We start from the raw sequence: 15,283 nt of genomic DNA on the forward strand, positions 1-15,283 counted from the left end.
CCTGGAGTAATTTTTGGATATTTGAAATGCCAATGTGTATCAAACATTAGAAACTTAAGTTAATGCAGGAGGAAGGAGCCAGACATACTTTATTTTGTTCATTCATGGAATATGATCACTGTTCACATGACAAAATTAATTGTCCAACCTTGTTTGATCTTAAGAACCAGTGCCTTGCACATTGAATCATTGTGGTTTATCCAGCAGAAGAACGCGAAAGATGCTTTTGTGTTTGGACCCAGTGAAGGCTGTATATGGGCTATGAAGTGGAAGGACACAAAATCCCAATGTACCCACTGCCTTAATTCTTTTATTTGGTAAATGTTGTGGATTTGGTGGATGCTGTTAAAGAAGTTAGATGCCAACTTTAAACTTGTGTTTTTTACCCATTTATTTTCCTTTTTTTTTTGACTGTGCTTGAATTCCAGATGTTTTTACTGTATTCGTGTTAAACTTCCCCAAGGTTGGTTTACACATCTGTTCCCACTGCAAGCAATGAAGCTCAGAACAAAAATTAAAATAATCAAAATACCCATTTTAATCACCCTAAATATTGTTTTATACTGTCGTGCAAGATTTTACTTCGTTCTAAAATTTGTTCTCTGGCTTGGCGTCTGGTGGTAGAGACAAAGAGGGGAGTCAGTCAGCAATGCTGTTGTCACTGGGTAAAACCTTACACTGAAAGCTAGATGACAGCTTAAGCTTAAAAATGGAGAACTTGGGTAATATTTTCTTTCTGGTGTCAGGTCAGCATGGATTGCAAGGCAGATCATCAGAGGTTGGAAATTTGATCTCTTGAACATTTTGTGAATTTGTCCCAATTTTGAAGGACATTTTGAGAATGAGGTGTTGAGTTAGGGTGGAATGTGTCCCTCTGATTACCAACGCAATCTCCCAGGACAATACTTGTCAATCAACTGTTGATAATAGGGTTGTAGTTCCTGTACATCAGGTAAAATCTTGCTCTTTGTATACAGATCAAACTTGCTGCAGAAACAGAGGTTACATTAGTAAATGGTAAACACCATGGAAAATACAGCCTTTCTGATGTTCATTTTCCCATTCACAACCCTTCACCCCATCACACAAGCCAACATGCCCATCATGGTCTTCAGTTCCTTAGTGCCCAACCTGGGTTTCAGATCCACTCCATGCAAATAGAACCAGCCTATGTCCATAGTGTACCAGCTGTCACAAGTGACTGCTGCACTGATCTGTGAATCTCCACTAATAACTCTCCCTTATGACATTCTACTCTGTGCTCACCCTAGTTACACCCTGCTAATAATCTCAACATTAACCCCAGTGACATATCCCTAGTGATTCCAGTGGTATTATTGACCTCTGCATTGATTCTGGTGACACAATTAGTCACAACAGCTATACTCTCCCAGTATCCCCAGCATTGACACATGTTGCATGTTTCCAGTAAGCCTTGGGTATTCTGTAGACAACCCCAGTTGTTGATAGCTGACTAGTTGCCAATGTTCTTCCAGCCCCTAAGCTACTGACATGAAGGATTGAAAACCCATAAAATATCAAAAGATAATACAGAATGTCAGAAATCTAACATTTTTAATGAACTCACTTGAATTCTTTAATCCACGGCAGCATTTTCAAGTCTTTGCTGTTGCAGAGATGCATGTAATCTCCAGCAGTGTGCCAGGGGTAGAATGAATGGTAGCGAATAATATACAGTCCCTGGAACAGGTATTTACACATAAGACAGACACCCAATAAATATACATGCAGCATATGTGCATAATCAACAGAGCCAAACACCCACAAGTTCACACAAAATAAGGTACAAAACAATTAGAAAAAAATTTTCAACATTTTCTTTAAAATTTGTCTCCAATGGCAAAACCACTCCCATTTTTCTTCCTCCCAGCACACCTTCAGTATTACCTTTATGGCTCTTAAGTTCTTGTTCTGTACTGTCCCTCAAATTATAGATACCGCTTTACAACCAGGCCAGGTTCCTTTTTCACAGTCTCTCTACTGTGTACAACCTCACCAATGCTGCCTCGGGAATACTCCTCTGACCATGCTGCTCTCCCTCAGCAGTTCTGCATCTCCAACCTGTCTATAGCTCTCCCCAAGCACTGCCACTTTGCCAAAGTGTAGAGTGGTGTAGATTTGATTTCCACAATTTGCTTGTAATCAGTCTCTTGCATTTCAGCTTCAACTTTTTCCTTTGATTCTATCCTATTTTAATTATAACTGCTGGTATTGACATTGCTGGTTTGCACCCTGTCACAGATAGTCCTTGGGAAGAAGTAGAGGCTGCCTCGTTAAATATATTTCAGGCACAGTCATATCGATTTTTGCACTGGAGGGATTTGAAGGTTATGGGGGAAAGAGTTAGGGACCTGAGTGCACGACTAGATCAGCCATGGGCTTTATAAATGGCGAAGCAGGGATGACAGGCCTGATGACCTACTCCCGATCTTATTTGTTATGTTTTCTGTTCTCCCCGTCTTTCCCCTCCCCCCTCAACTGATCGCACTTCTTTAGTTCTGAGGAAGGGTAATTGATCTGAAACATCAACTCTGTTTTTCCTTCCACTGTGCTATTTGAAGTGCTGAGTGTAACCCTTCAGATGGTGAAGCACTCGCATCAGTACATCCATTGAATAAACACTTGCTCAGTGCTGACCTAATGACTGTGCTGTTCTCTTAGCATTGACTACAGCAATCCAACGACTGTGCCATGACCTCATGACTGTGCAAAGTCCTCTGCTGACCTGGAATATGAATCTGGACTGTGTTCAAATTCCTGGAACCGAGGATGCTCTGACTGAGTTGATTGTGCTACCAAGCCATAGATGAATCAGTAATTTCACAGGACATACAATGAGGGTAGTGATCACCTAACACTGAGAAAGAATTCCAAAAAGATCAAAATTATTCCAAGTTACCTCTTCAGGAAGTTTGCATCCATTAGTTTTCAGTACATTATACAGATATTCTACAAGAGAAAGATCAGAGTTTCAGAAAACTGCTCTTGGAAGGCCAATTCACGTCAGGCCTCCGCCTAGAGGCTGGCTACAAGAGCAGATCAAAAACTTTAAACTTACCTTTCAGACAGCAGCCCTAAAAGGTTGCTCCAGTGTCGAATTCATATGGCGAGGCACCTCGTAGAGCCCTCCGGATCCAATGGACATGGGGTAACTGAAGCCGTAGCACCAAATATGTGGGAAAGCAATGGCAGCCTTCCTTACCCATAATCCCCCACGCAACTGGAACCACTCCCAGAACAGTTCCAGCTGCATGGAGGATTATGGGTTGCAGAGAGCGGCTCTAAAGGCTGAAGTGGCCCGGAGAGGCTGCCCTGACAGCTTCCGCCCGCCGCCCCTGCCTTGAAGGGGTCATGGAAGGAGTGGGGAGAGGGGTCGCGGGTTTGCAGTGGCTATACATTCAGTTCAGGCGGCAGAGCGCTGCTGATTTTCCTTCCCCGAGAAGGGTTGGAATCAGAGACTGAGCCAGCCATGGTGCATTCAGTGAGCTAAGTCTTTAGGCGCAAGGGTGAGAAATCTGCTTGAAAGTGCCTCGTGTCACTTGAAAAAATTGTAAATGGATTTTGTATCCAGTACTTTTCCACAACCCCTCTCCTGCAGACATGTAATCCTGCATCATGTTAATCAAACAAGGTACAATCATGTTGCTCAATGTAAAAGCTTCCGACAAGTCAACTTGCACATGAAGATTTCAAAGATTTATTGCTCCCAAGCTCATTCCAACAGCCAGTTCTATATGGTAATCGTACTTTCTGATCCGCTGTTCTTATAGTTCACTCTTGGGTTCAAGAACTTTCTGCACAGGAAACTACTTAAATCTATCACACTTCAATTGATGCACCTAGAGCTGGAATTCAAATAATCCCACTTGCCTTCTGGTCACCATTTAATGTATTATTTTTCAAAATCATTTACTTTTCAAATAATGTTAAAATCTTCTGCTTTGTGTACAAATTATTCAGCATAATAATCGTGTGGGAAAGAAAACTCACTTTCCCTTGGCTGTTATTGCAAGAGGATTTGAGTATAAGCTTTAATTATACATAACTGGAGAGGCTTTGTCTGGAGCATTGAGAAGAAGGAGTGCATCAGATTGATTCCTGGGATGGCAGATTTGTCTTTTAAAGTGAGATTAAGTAGATTGGGACCAACCTGTCTCTAGTATAGAGAAATTATCTCATTGAAACAAAAAATTATTGTGTGGATAAAGAGCATGATAAAGTCATCTTTCTCCCCCTTCCCCCATCAAAACCATTCAGAGAGCCTCGAACCAGAGGCCAGAGTCTCAAAGTAAGGTGTTGGCCATTCAGGACAAGTGAGAAGACATTTTCTTTCACTCAGAGTGATCTTAAATCTTTGAAATATACCAGCCAAGAGGGCAGTGTAAGCCTCTGCCACTAAGTACATTTACAGCAGAGACTGAAAGATTTTCAGATTCTGAGATCGAGATCAACAGGAATGGAGCACCCGATTGTTAAATTAGCCATGATGAATGGTGGGGCCAGCATGAAGGACTGAATAGAAAACAAAAAAAATCTTGAGTGAACAAAGAAAACCTGGAGAATCAACAGAGCAAAATGGTAAATCAATGTTTTGGTTCAGTATCCTTTATGGCTTGATAAAGAGTCTGAATCCGAAACACTGACCCTTCCAATTCCTCTTTGTTCATACCTGAAGGACTGAATGGTCTATTTCAACTTTTTTTGATCTTGTCTTTCTTCAACTATATCTGTGCACCTGCACCATTCCCTTCTATAAATATTGGTTGGACAGTTCATCAGATACTCAAGTTCCCTTAGAGATCTCTTATTACCAGTCACAGTGCTAGACGAGCTATTGTTACTTACCATCATGCCCCCATGTCATCAACACTTTGTTCAAACCGCAATTAGGCTCATAAATTCCATACAGTGAGCTGTTGAAATAGAGAACAAGATCACATATGGCACATTCTTAGCCAAGGCAGCAACCTTCCATTCATGATCTAAAACCCCTCACAAGTTTCTATTTCCATTTAGAGAGACAAAATAAAGAAATATAAATAGGGGCGGAATGTGAAGTGTATGACACCTGGCAAATTTAATCTTTTTCTGCTGCCTTCTCAGGATCTTAAAGCACATTCTATTCCTGGTGAGAGTCTTAACTGTGTGTATAAAGTGACAGAAATTACCCCTTCTCCCAGTCCTCTTCCCTGTTTCATCTTTTACTTGCACATTCTGCAGTTGAATTATAGCAGGGTAGGAATCCAAGCTTAAGATTGGGGAGAGAAAGAGATGGAAGTTCTTAAATGGCCATGAGCTAGAGGGTGCAGTCACAATAAATAAAGGAGGACAATGAGGAAAGTCAATATGTCGCATAGACATTCAAAGAATTGTGGGGCAGATCAAAGTGGGCTGATTTTTTTTCAGCCTTCTGTGAGCCAGAAGCTGAAAATGTACCAGATTTGACTTTTTTTGTTTCCTTGATGGATTTTTTTAAATTAAAAAATTTGATCTCCAGTGACTTCACTGAATGAATGAGTTAGGTAAACAAGATCCTTACCTGTACCTGGGGTCCTTGAGGTCCAGATTGTCTGTGAATGTAGTGTCTCTGAAAACTATAGAATCCTGAAACTGACACCCGACTGGGTAAGTGTCTCCGACCACACACCACTATGGAGAGGCAATGATCATAATCAAAACTGAAACCCAGTCAGCAGGCCTTTCCAAGGACAAAGGACCCACCACTATCCTTCCCCCCATCGCCCCCAAATCATTGCAGCTTACGAACAAAGCTATATAACAACAAACTAACTTCTATTATTATTGCATTTTTAATATGGTAAAAGCATCCCAAGGTGCTTCATGAGAAATGTACAAGATTTAAAAATTGCCACAAGGCCAATGTTATTGCAGATTAAAGATTGGTCAAAACATTAAGTTAAAAGGATCATTTTATTAAAGTAGAAAAATGGATGAGAGAATGTTGAAATTCCAGAGCTCAAGGAAACATAAAAGATAGGAGCAGGTGTAGGTCATTCGGCCCTTCGAGCCTGCTCTGCCATTCAATGAGATCATGGCTGATCCCGTCCCCGCCTTCTCTCCGTAACCCCTAATTCCCTTATACTGAAGAAATATATCTAATTCCCTCTTAAATATATTCAATGAACTTGCCTCTACAGCTCTCTGTGGCAATGAATTCCACAGATTCACCACCCTCTGGGTAAAGAAATTCCTCATCTCAGTTCTAAATGGTTTGCCTATTATCCTCGAACCATGGCCCCGGGTTCTGGATTTCCCCCACCATTGGAAACATCCCTTCTGCATCCCTTCTATCCAGTCCTGCCAGAATTTTATATGTCTCTATGAGATCCCCTCTCAATCTTCTAAACTCCAGTGAGTCCAATCCCAAATTGCGCAATCTTTCCTCAAGTTATTCCTGCCATTCCAGGTATCACCCTGGTGAATCACCTTTGCACTCCCTCCATTGCAAGAACATCCTGCCTCAGATAAGGCAACCAAAACTGCTCACAATACTCCAGGTGTGGTCTCACCAAGGCCCTGTACAGCTGCACTAAGGTATCCTTATTCCTATACTCAAACCCTCTTGATCTGAAGGCCAACATACCATTTGCCTTTTTAACTGCCTGCTGTACCTGCATGCTCGCCTTCAGTGACTGGTGCACAAGAACCCCTAGGTCTCTCTGCACTTTTCCATCTCCCAATCTATTGCCATTCAAATAGTAATCTGCCCTCCGGTTTGTATTACCAAAGTGGATAACCTCACATTTATCCACATTATAGTGCGTTTGCCATGTATCTGCCCAGTCCCCCAATTTATCTAAATCACACTGGAGCTTCCTGACCCCCTCTTCAGTGCACACAACCCCTCCTAGCTTAGTGTCATCTGCAAATTTGGAGATATTACATCCAATCCCCTCATCTAGATCATTAATGTAAATTGTGAACAGCTGGGGTCCCAGTACAGATCCCTGTGGCACCCCACTGGTCACCGCCTGCCACTCAGAAAATGGGCCGTTTATCCCAACTCTCTGTCTTCTATCTGCCAGCCAGTTCTCAATCCACATCAATACCTTGCCTCCAATCCCATGAGCCTTGATTTTGCATGCCAGTCGTTTATGTGGGACCTTATCGAAGGCCTTTTGGAAATCCAGGTACACCACATCCACTGGCTCTCCCCCATCTATTTAACGTCACCATCTCAAAGAATTCCAATAGATTTGTCAAGCACGATTTACCTTTTGTAAATCCATGTTGACTCTGTCCGATCCCTTCTCTGCTAGTCATATGCTCCGCTATTGCATCCTTAATAATGGATTCCATCATTTTGCCCACTTCTGATGTAAGGTTCGACGGCCTATAATTCCCTGCTTTTTCTCTACCCCCCTTTTTAAATAGTGGGGTAACATTAGCTACCCTCCAATCCATGGGTACTTATCCTGAGTCTATCGAGTTCTGGAAAATAATTCTTAAAGCATCTGCTATCTGAATGTCCACTTCTTTAAGTACCCTAGGATGTAGATTATCAAGCCCTTGGGATTTATCGGCCTTCAATCCCTTCAATTTCCCCAAGACCATGTCCTTAGAGATGCTGATTTCTTTCAGCTCCTCCCCTGCATTAGTCTCTATGTTTCCCAACATCCTTGGGAGGTTATTTGTATCCTCTCCTGTGAAAACAGAACTAAAGAAATAATTTAATTGGTCTGCCATTTCCTTATTCCCCATTATATATTCCCCTGATTCTGACTGTAAGGGACCTACTCTGGATTTCACCAATCTTTTCCTCTTGACATATCTATAAAAGCTTTTGCAGTTGGTTTTTATGTTTGCTGCAAGCTTACTTTCGTAATTTATTTTTGCCCTCTTGATTAATCCCTTTGTCCTCCTTTGCTGCATCTTGAACTGTTCCCAGTCTTCGGATTTGGTACTTTTTTCGGCCAATTGATATGCTCTCTCTTTGGACCTAATGCTGTCTCTAATTTCCCTTGTTATTCACGGTTGAGTCACCTTTTTTGGTTTATTTTTATGCCAAACCGGTATAAATGATTTCTGCAATTCTTCCATTAGATCTTTGAATGCTTTCCATTGTCTATCCACCGTCAACCCCCCCCCCCCCCCCCATAAACACCACCCAATCAATCTTGCTCAACTCCCGTCTCATACCATCATAATTCCCTTTATTTAAATTCAGGACCTTAGTCTCGGTTTTAATTTCAGCGCCATTGCAGTTGAAATTTTGATATTGTGGATGGAGGATACAGAGATCTCGAAGGAAGTTTCAAAGGTTGAAAGGAATAAACTAAAGAGGAATTACAAAACAAGCATGATTGATTTGAAATTTGGGTGCAAGAATGTGTGGGAGACCTGTCAAACTTTGGGATGGGGTCTTATTTCATTCAGTTTTGTGCACCACACTTCAGAAAGAATATATAGGAGTGCAGTGCAGACATACCAGAATTACACAAGATTGAAAAGGTTAAATTCTAAGGGCAGATTGGATAAACTAGATTTGGATTTAATAACATAGGATAGATTATCAAAACTTGACCAAAAGAGCAAGTTAAAGAATTAGGGAGGGTTGATAAATTCCAATACTTAGGGCCTTGGCATGAGCAAGATGCCAGAACTGGAGGAGGGCAAGTATCATTAGAGCTTGTTGGGCTGGAAGGGGTAACTGAAATCAGGAGGAAGGAGTCCATGAAGCCATTTTACAATTTTTAAAACCCAGGCACTGATAAACCAGGAGCCAATGCAGTTCAGCAAACAAAGTGATGTATGAACAGGACTTGCAATTCAGGACACAGCAGAGTTTTAAAGGATACTTCAGTGAAGAGGATTAATGGATGATCTAATTGAAAAGTTCATTAAATAGGATGATAGGCTTGACAGAATATTTGGTTGGAAATTCTAGCTCAAACTACATAATAAGTATCAGACCATAAGGAGTAAAACATGAGCATCTGCAGACATCATGATTGAAGTAAAAACTCAATGGTGGAGAAACTCACTAGCTCAAACTATTTTATATAGCAAAGATAAATAACCAATGTTTTGGGCTTGAAAGCTTCATTAAGGTATGACCAAAATGTAGGCAGGTGTACCAACAAAATAATTGGAGGGGTGCAAGGGGAGGAGCACAGGCCCACAGACAGGAGATAATAGCTGGATAAGGGAGGGATGGCAAGGGAGAGCACACCAGCAAATATGGGAGGGGGCTGGGTCTGAATGGAGAGGCTTCGGGGTGGAGAATGGGGAAAAGTTGATGTTAATGCCATCCAGTTGCAGAGTGCCCAGATGGAATATGAGGTGTTGCTCCTCCAATTTAGAGATGGCCTTGGTTTAACAGTACATGAGGTCATGGACAGCATCAGGCCACTTGGGGCGATGTCAGGAAGCACACTTTTGTTTTGGTGACATGTACCAATCCTTCCTCCCAGGTTCACCCAAGATTCTCACTTTTCCCTTTCTTACCTGTGGTTCTCCCCAGATTATGAGGATTTTCCCAATATCGTGTAGCAGTCCGACCAGGTGCAGCCAGTCTGTAAAACAGATAACTTCAAACTAATGACCCTGACTTAGAAACGAAAAACAGATTGTCAAAATGCTCAGAGGGTCAAGCAGCGTCCATGAAGGCTCAAGATGCGTAAATATTTCCAGTTTTTTCCCCCGTGCCCAGGCCATGGCCTCCTCCCAGCATTTCAAGTTGAGAGGCTGCATTGATTTCCGGCCCTCAGCATTTTAAATACTTGGCTCTACTGTCTTCCCGCCTGACTCTGTCCTCATTTCCCATACACTTTAGGTCCTTTGATCCCTCAACCATTTGGGGTTCTGACATCTGAACATCATCCAATTCTCAAACCCCAATTCATGTCGCTAATCTGGAGCTCTCATGGGCCTAGAGGCGAGGCAGAATTGAATGCACGCTGCAAGTCGGAGGTGCTGACAAAAGGTTGCACTAGTGAAATGGCAATGAAGGAGAGCTATACGCTCGGAGGGAGAGCAGTTCCAGACATCATTCCCAAAGGATTATTGAGCTGTTGAAAAGGTATTGCACTTTTGAAGAGGTTGTACTGATAAGTGCTGCTGTTCAAATATTACTAAGTCATTGTCTGCCAATCATTTCTTGCATGTGTGCGTTCCTGACTGAGCCTCTCTATCTTGGAATCCCTGTCACTGTGAATGTGCATGTTTGCTTGTCTCATTCTTTCTGTTTGCCTTTATCTCTTGTGTCTCTGCTTGTCTGTGTCTCCTTTCTCTTACCCAGGTTGGGATACATTCTCCTGAGTCCCTCTGCTGTTTGGTAGGCATGGAAAGAGTTTGGAAAATCCACATCAGGATCAGAATCATCAACCAAATGGTCGAGTGTTTGTAGTGCCTCCAACACTGTCATCTCAGCCCGTGAACATGGAGTCCACCGAGACATCTGCAATTATAGATAAACAAGCAAATAGGTGACTCAACTACCAAGTACAAGTCATTCAACAAATTGGAATTCCCTTCCAATTCCATAGGCCACCCATAATTTACCATTTTTCCCACCCTATGTCCTCCTTCAGTCCATAAACTGACACCACGTAAATAAATCAAACTCAATGCTTCACCATCCTCCCCCCTCCCCCACCCACCCCCAGAAGATTAACCTTATTTCTCAGTCCTCTTGTCCTTCCAAAAATATGGATGTTCTCAACTAGAGGAAGACTAATTTCAGAGAGTAATGAAAGGATTGGCCCAGGAGGAGTGGAATCAAAGATTAGAAATTAATGAACCAGTGAAAAACAGATACAGTAAAATCCCTGGTATCTGGCACCTATGGGCATTGGTAGATGCTGGATAAGTGTATTTTCCGGTTGCTTAAGACTTTTACCATGTCTCATTGATACACCTGCATTAGGAATTAACAATTTAAAATACAAAAATACTATACAGTACTTACACTGAACAAACTTCATTTCCATGAATATATAAATTTTAAAGCATTTTACTTTATTTTCAGTCATTCTTTGAAAACATTTAACCGTTGCTACATCTGTAGGTTCCTTCCCCTCCACAGAGCTGCCCAAAATACGAATAATAAAATGATAGATAATTAACCCCCCCCCCACTTCAAATTTACAGATAAAGCCTCTGACTGGGGTGATTCTTACTAAGTAGGGATAAAGAAACATTTTAAGCAAGTCATGCTAACAGTGAACGGCATCAACCAGCTCTTCATCCTGGGTGATGCCATTGCTGTTTCACCAATGTTTTTCAAACAGCTGGTATGAGCAAAGCACGACCAAGGCACTCCACTAGCTGAATATTTGCTCCTATCTTCACCAAAGGTTTGTGTGTTATATTACGAGCTCCCATCTTATTTTGTGTATCACTTTAAGGGCTAGCACAGGCTGCAACCATTCACAGCTGTGGAGAGACTGAATGGCATCCACTAGTACAGGCTGTACCCAAATTCGCTACTTTGGAAAGGAGAAAGAACGGGTTACATTTTCCAGGGACACAGATGGTGAGAGAATCATGCGTCATGTGTGTGGAACACGGAAGGAACAGCACATTTTCACCAGTGGACATCTCATCGAACATGGAGCAGGAATAACTCCATGTGATAATGGACAATTCAGCTGATTCTCTCCTGTCAGGGAAATTATTGAACCCCACTGCAACCAAAGGAAAGGTCACTTTGATTGACCCGTACCTGGGTTTTGGAAGTATTGTGAAAGTCATGCGTTTCATTTCCCCGACACAAGGAAAAGGGGAGTTGTGACTGTTCGTATGAAATAATATTTCTCTGGAAGAAATTCAACAAGGATTCATGAGTTTTCATCATAATCTACTTCATGATTATTTCTGTTCATCAGTTTAAAAGTCTGCGTTTCAACAATGGATTTCTGACTGAACTTTGGAATGTCTTTCCAGAATTGTGGCTAAGCCAGACACACATGCAAATGCATGTACATGCGCAAATAGTTGGGTTTGATTTGACAAATGTGTTATATTATTAGTAGTTATTAATTTTAGTAATATTGTTTTTCTTTTACAAGAGAAACAGTAACACTGCCTTGGTGAATTTCTATTGCTGCTGGTTTGTGACATAACAGATACTTCAGAGAAGATTTACAATTTTAAATTTATGTATTTTTTCCCTGTTATTTTATTCTTATTTATTTTAATTTTTTTTCCTCAATTTTTTTTTTTGCCAGTTGCTTGAGGCTGCCAGGTGATTGAAATCCAGATACCAGGGGTTTTACTGTATTTCAAATATAGTCAGAAAAGTACCAAATAGGAGAAAGAAAGGGCATTCAAAGCTTCAACTCCTTAAAGATTTGAGAACTCAATTAAACAGGCTCCAAAAATAGGTGTGTGGATGGCAATGAACAATTTATTTGTACCTATTGATTGTATTGGAATTAGTGCAGCCACCTACTAATTTGAGTGATTTCTCTCTCCAACCAACACTGAATAACGTGAACATGTATTTGGAGGAAGCTGATGTGGTCAGTCTGGGAGAAAATGCAAAGGAACAATGGAAGAATAGCATAATGCAGGAAAGAGGGCATTCTAATGCTTTTGGATGCTCTGATGGAGGCCCTGATAAAGGGGTGAAAAGGAAGAGAGATTTATTTGTATCCACAGGGGTCAGAGCACTCCAAGAACACACAGTCAGAGAGAGGAGAGCCCTGTAGTCAAGCCTCAAGGATTTGGTTACAGTCACAAGACATTCCATGAGTGATCTTTTTCAATGAAAAACTTTTTAATTTAAAACAAACCTGTCATTTTTTACCAAAGATTTCAACAGGACACAGCTAACATTCATATTCTCCACAGCATCTTCACACACTTATCTTTGCTTCAAGCCTCTCACAATTGCATACATGGCTACGTATTTAAGCACGACAGCCACATTGGCCAAACATTTGGCCCATCAATCCCCAAAACCCTTCCTTCCCTCCAGAAATGAAAGCCAGAAGACCAAATTGGAGGGTAATAGGTTCAGTCTTCTTTAATCTTCTCCCCATCCTCTCAGACTGTAGCTGGGGCAAGAGCCAAACTGCCAGGAATGATAGTTTCCTCACAATCCTTCTCCATGTGTCTCTCCTCCTCATCATCCCATAATCTGTTTGTATTTATAAGCCTACAAATAGAGTAACCTTGCACCTCTTAGTGTCATCCTTCACTTCATCAAGAATTGCCTTCCCTTTCAGGTGCTCAGAGATACCACCTGGCCAAGTAGGAGTAGGATAGTATGTAAGGATGATGACAAAGGCATTCCATCACTGGTTAGACAACGTAAAATATTGTGGTCAATTTGAGCACCATACTTAAAGGAGGATGTTATGGCCACAAAAAAATGAAAGAGATGTGTCAACGATATTGGAGATAAAGAATGCCAATTAAGTAGATTCATGAAAGGAACTGGAATAATTTTGCTGAGAACAGAACAGGTTGATAAGAGATTTGATAGGTACAAAATCATGGTTTTCAGGCAGTCGTTCAGGAGAAAGGCAGAAGGGTCAGGTCAGAAGTGAGATGAGAAACCATGGTGAACCCTTACAAGATGGACTGTACCATTCAAAAAGACGGTGAATGAAAGTTTATTGCCAATGTACACAAGTACAATGTAGAAAAGCAAGCAGACTCAGGAATAATTTTTAAAAAGGACCTCATTAGCACTTGAATATAATTATTTATATTAATGGATGAAAGAAGAGAGTGGGAGTAATCAGATAGTTTTGTTGTAGTACTTGTATGGAATCTTCACAAATCTTTCAATCTCTCTCTTTAAACCTTAAAAAAAAACCCATTTAATTGTAGTGTTGTGATTAATTTATGGAGAGGTGGGAAATACTTTATTGAATTCTATTTTTAATGATGTTCTCTAATATATGTGATAATGAACATGATTTTCTAGATAGCAATGTTGAATGAAGATGTGCTTTTGGTCAGGGAACCAAATATAACTCCCATTGTGCTTGTTCCAAATATTTCACAGGGTCTTTTATATACACACAAAAGAGGGAAAGTGTCCTTGATTTAATATTTTATCTGAAAGGCAGACACAGGCAAGCAAGAGGGGTCAAATGGCCTATGATTCTGTTTCTAAAGGGATTGATTGAGAGATCAAGATCTTGACTTGAAGATCAACTTCTCACCTTTTTCTTCACAAACTCCACAGTCTGGTAAGTGTGCATCAGTCGATATGTGTTGAACACCTGGTCCTTGACAACTTCATACTAAATAAAGAACAAAACAAACCAATTATTAAAGCATTTCCACCCTTAGCATCGCTATATATAGCTAGTCCTTACCCTGGATTTCATTTAGACATACAAGTGCTCCTCACCACCCACTCAACCCTCTGATTCCCAATTCATGGCTCCCCTCTCCTTCCTTTCAGTCACTCTCCTTCGTTTCCTTGTTCCTTTCTTCCCCTGCATCTACATAATTTTCTTTCTATACTCTCCATAAATTATTTCCCCAGAAGCTGCTCCCTTCTTTATCTCTCCCTCTTTCTCACCCCACCCTTATTATAACCTCATTCCAGTCTGTTTACCAACTTCCATCTATCACTCCCCACCAAGATCCCAGGGGATTTTCTTTTACTCTCTTTATCTCTCTTTCTTAACTTTGAACCAATCTTTTTCTGGTTCTGGACCCTCCTCTTGATCTGCTGCCACTCACCTCAAAATTCCTGTATTTGCTCTTGTGGCTCTGATTCACATTCTGTTTACACACATTCTCCAAAGGTTCGATGGAGTTTAAACTCTGTTAGAAAATAACAGGAAATGAGACTAAAAGCGATTTCTTTATTTTGCACCTTGTTATAACTCTCAAAAAGCATTTGTTAATAATGACAACATTGTTAATATATCTCAGAATAAAGCAGATAATCTGTTTTTAGTGAGGTGGTTTAAAGGTAAATAATCTTTCCCATTGATGTGTTGGAATCTTTGTGGGACAGCACAAGGCTTTTGCGTAAAGGTTAAACTCACAATTGGACACCAGGGAACACACACTGGAAACAGTTGAGTTTAGAGAAAGACTGGGGATCCCATGGTGAAGAGAGATAATGTAGAATGCTACTAAAAACAAGGTTCAATAAATTTCCTCCCCAAACCCCTGCTCTAAATACTCCTGTCACAAAATAACATTAATAATAATCAGGGTGAGGGTAGAATGTTTGAGGCAAGAGAGCCAAATATATCATATATGTTGGCATACAAGATGGAATTTGAAACCTAAAAATATAACCCCAAACCAGGAAAAATCTTAT

General features: G+C 40.9%; 1 protein-coding gene across 6 annotated transcripts in view; it reads right to left on the reverse strand.

Moving 5' to 3' along the window:
- Positions 1-71: 71 nt before the first annotated feature.
- The window catches only part of miox (myo-inositol oxygenase), a 36,779-nt gene continuing 21,567 nt past the window's right edge, over positions 72-15,283 (reverse strand). For 3 of the 6 annotated variants that reach the window (XM_069908074.1, XM_069908075.1, XM_069908071.1), the window contains 10 exons: positions 14,692-14,775; positions 14,163-14,243; positions 11,708-11,800; positions 10,279-10,441; positions 9,490-9,557; positions 5,561-5,670; positions 4,867-4,934; positions 2,921-2,970; positions 1,589-1,701; positions 72-987 (listed from right to left, as the gene is read on the reverse strand). In XM_069908074.1, coding sequence (XP_069764175.1) covers positions 879-987; positions 1,589-1,701; positions 2,921-2,970; positions 4,867-4,934; positions 5,561-5,670; positions 9,490-9,557; positions 10,279-10,441; positions 11,708-11,800; positions 14,163-14,201 — 813 coding nt within the window. In that variant the 5' untranslated portion in view covers positions 14,202-14,243; positions 14,692-14,775 and the 3' untranslated portion in view covers positions 72-878. Of the gene's footprint in view, positions 988-1,588; positions 1,702-2,920; positions 2,971-4,866; positions 4,935-5,560; positions 5,671-9,489; positions 9,558-10,278; positions 10,442-11,707; positions 11,801-14,162; positions 14,244-14,567; positions 14,669-14,691; positions 14,776-15,283 lie in introns of those variants that run through there. The other 3 variants (XM_069908076.1, XM_069908073.1, XM_069908072.1) reach the window with 3 other exon arrangements.

Source organism: Narcine bancroftii, chromosome 13 (assembly GCF_036971445.1).
Source record: "Narcine bancroftii isolate sNarBan1 chromosome 13, sNarBan1.hap1, whole genome shotgun sequence".
Classification (NCBI taxonomy): domain Eukaryota; kingdom Metazoa; phylum Chordata; class Chondrichthyes; order Torpediniformes; family Narcinidae; genus Narcine; species Narcine bancroftii.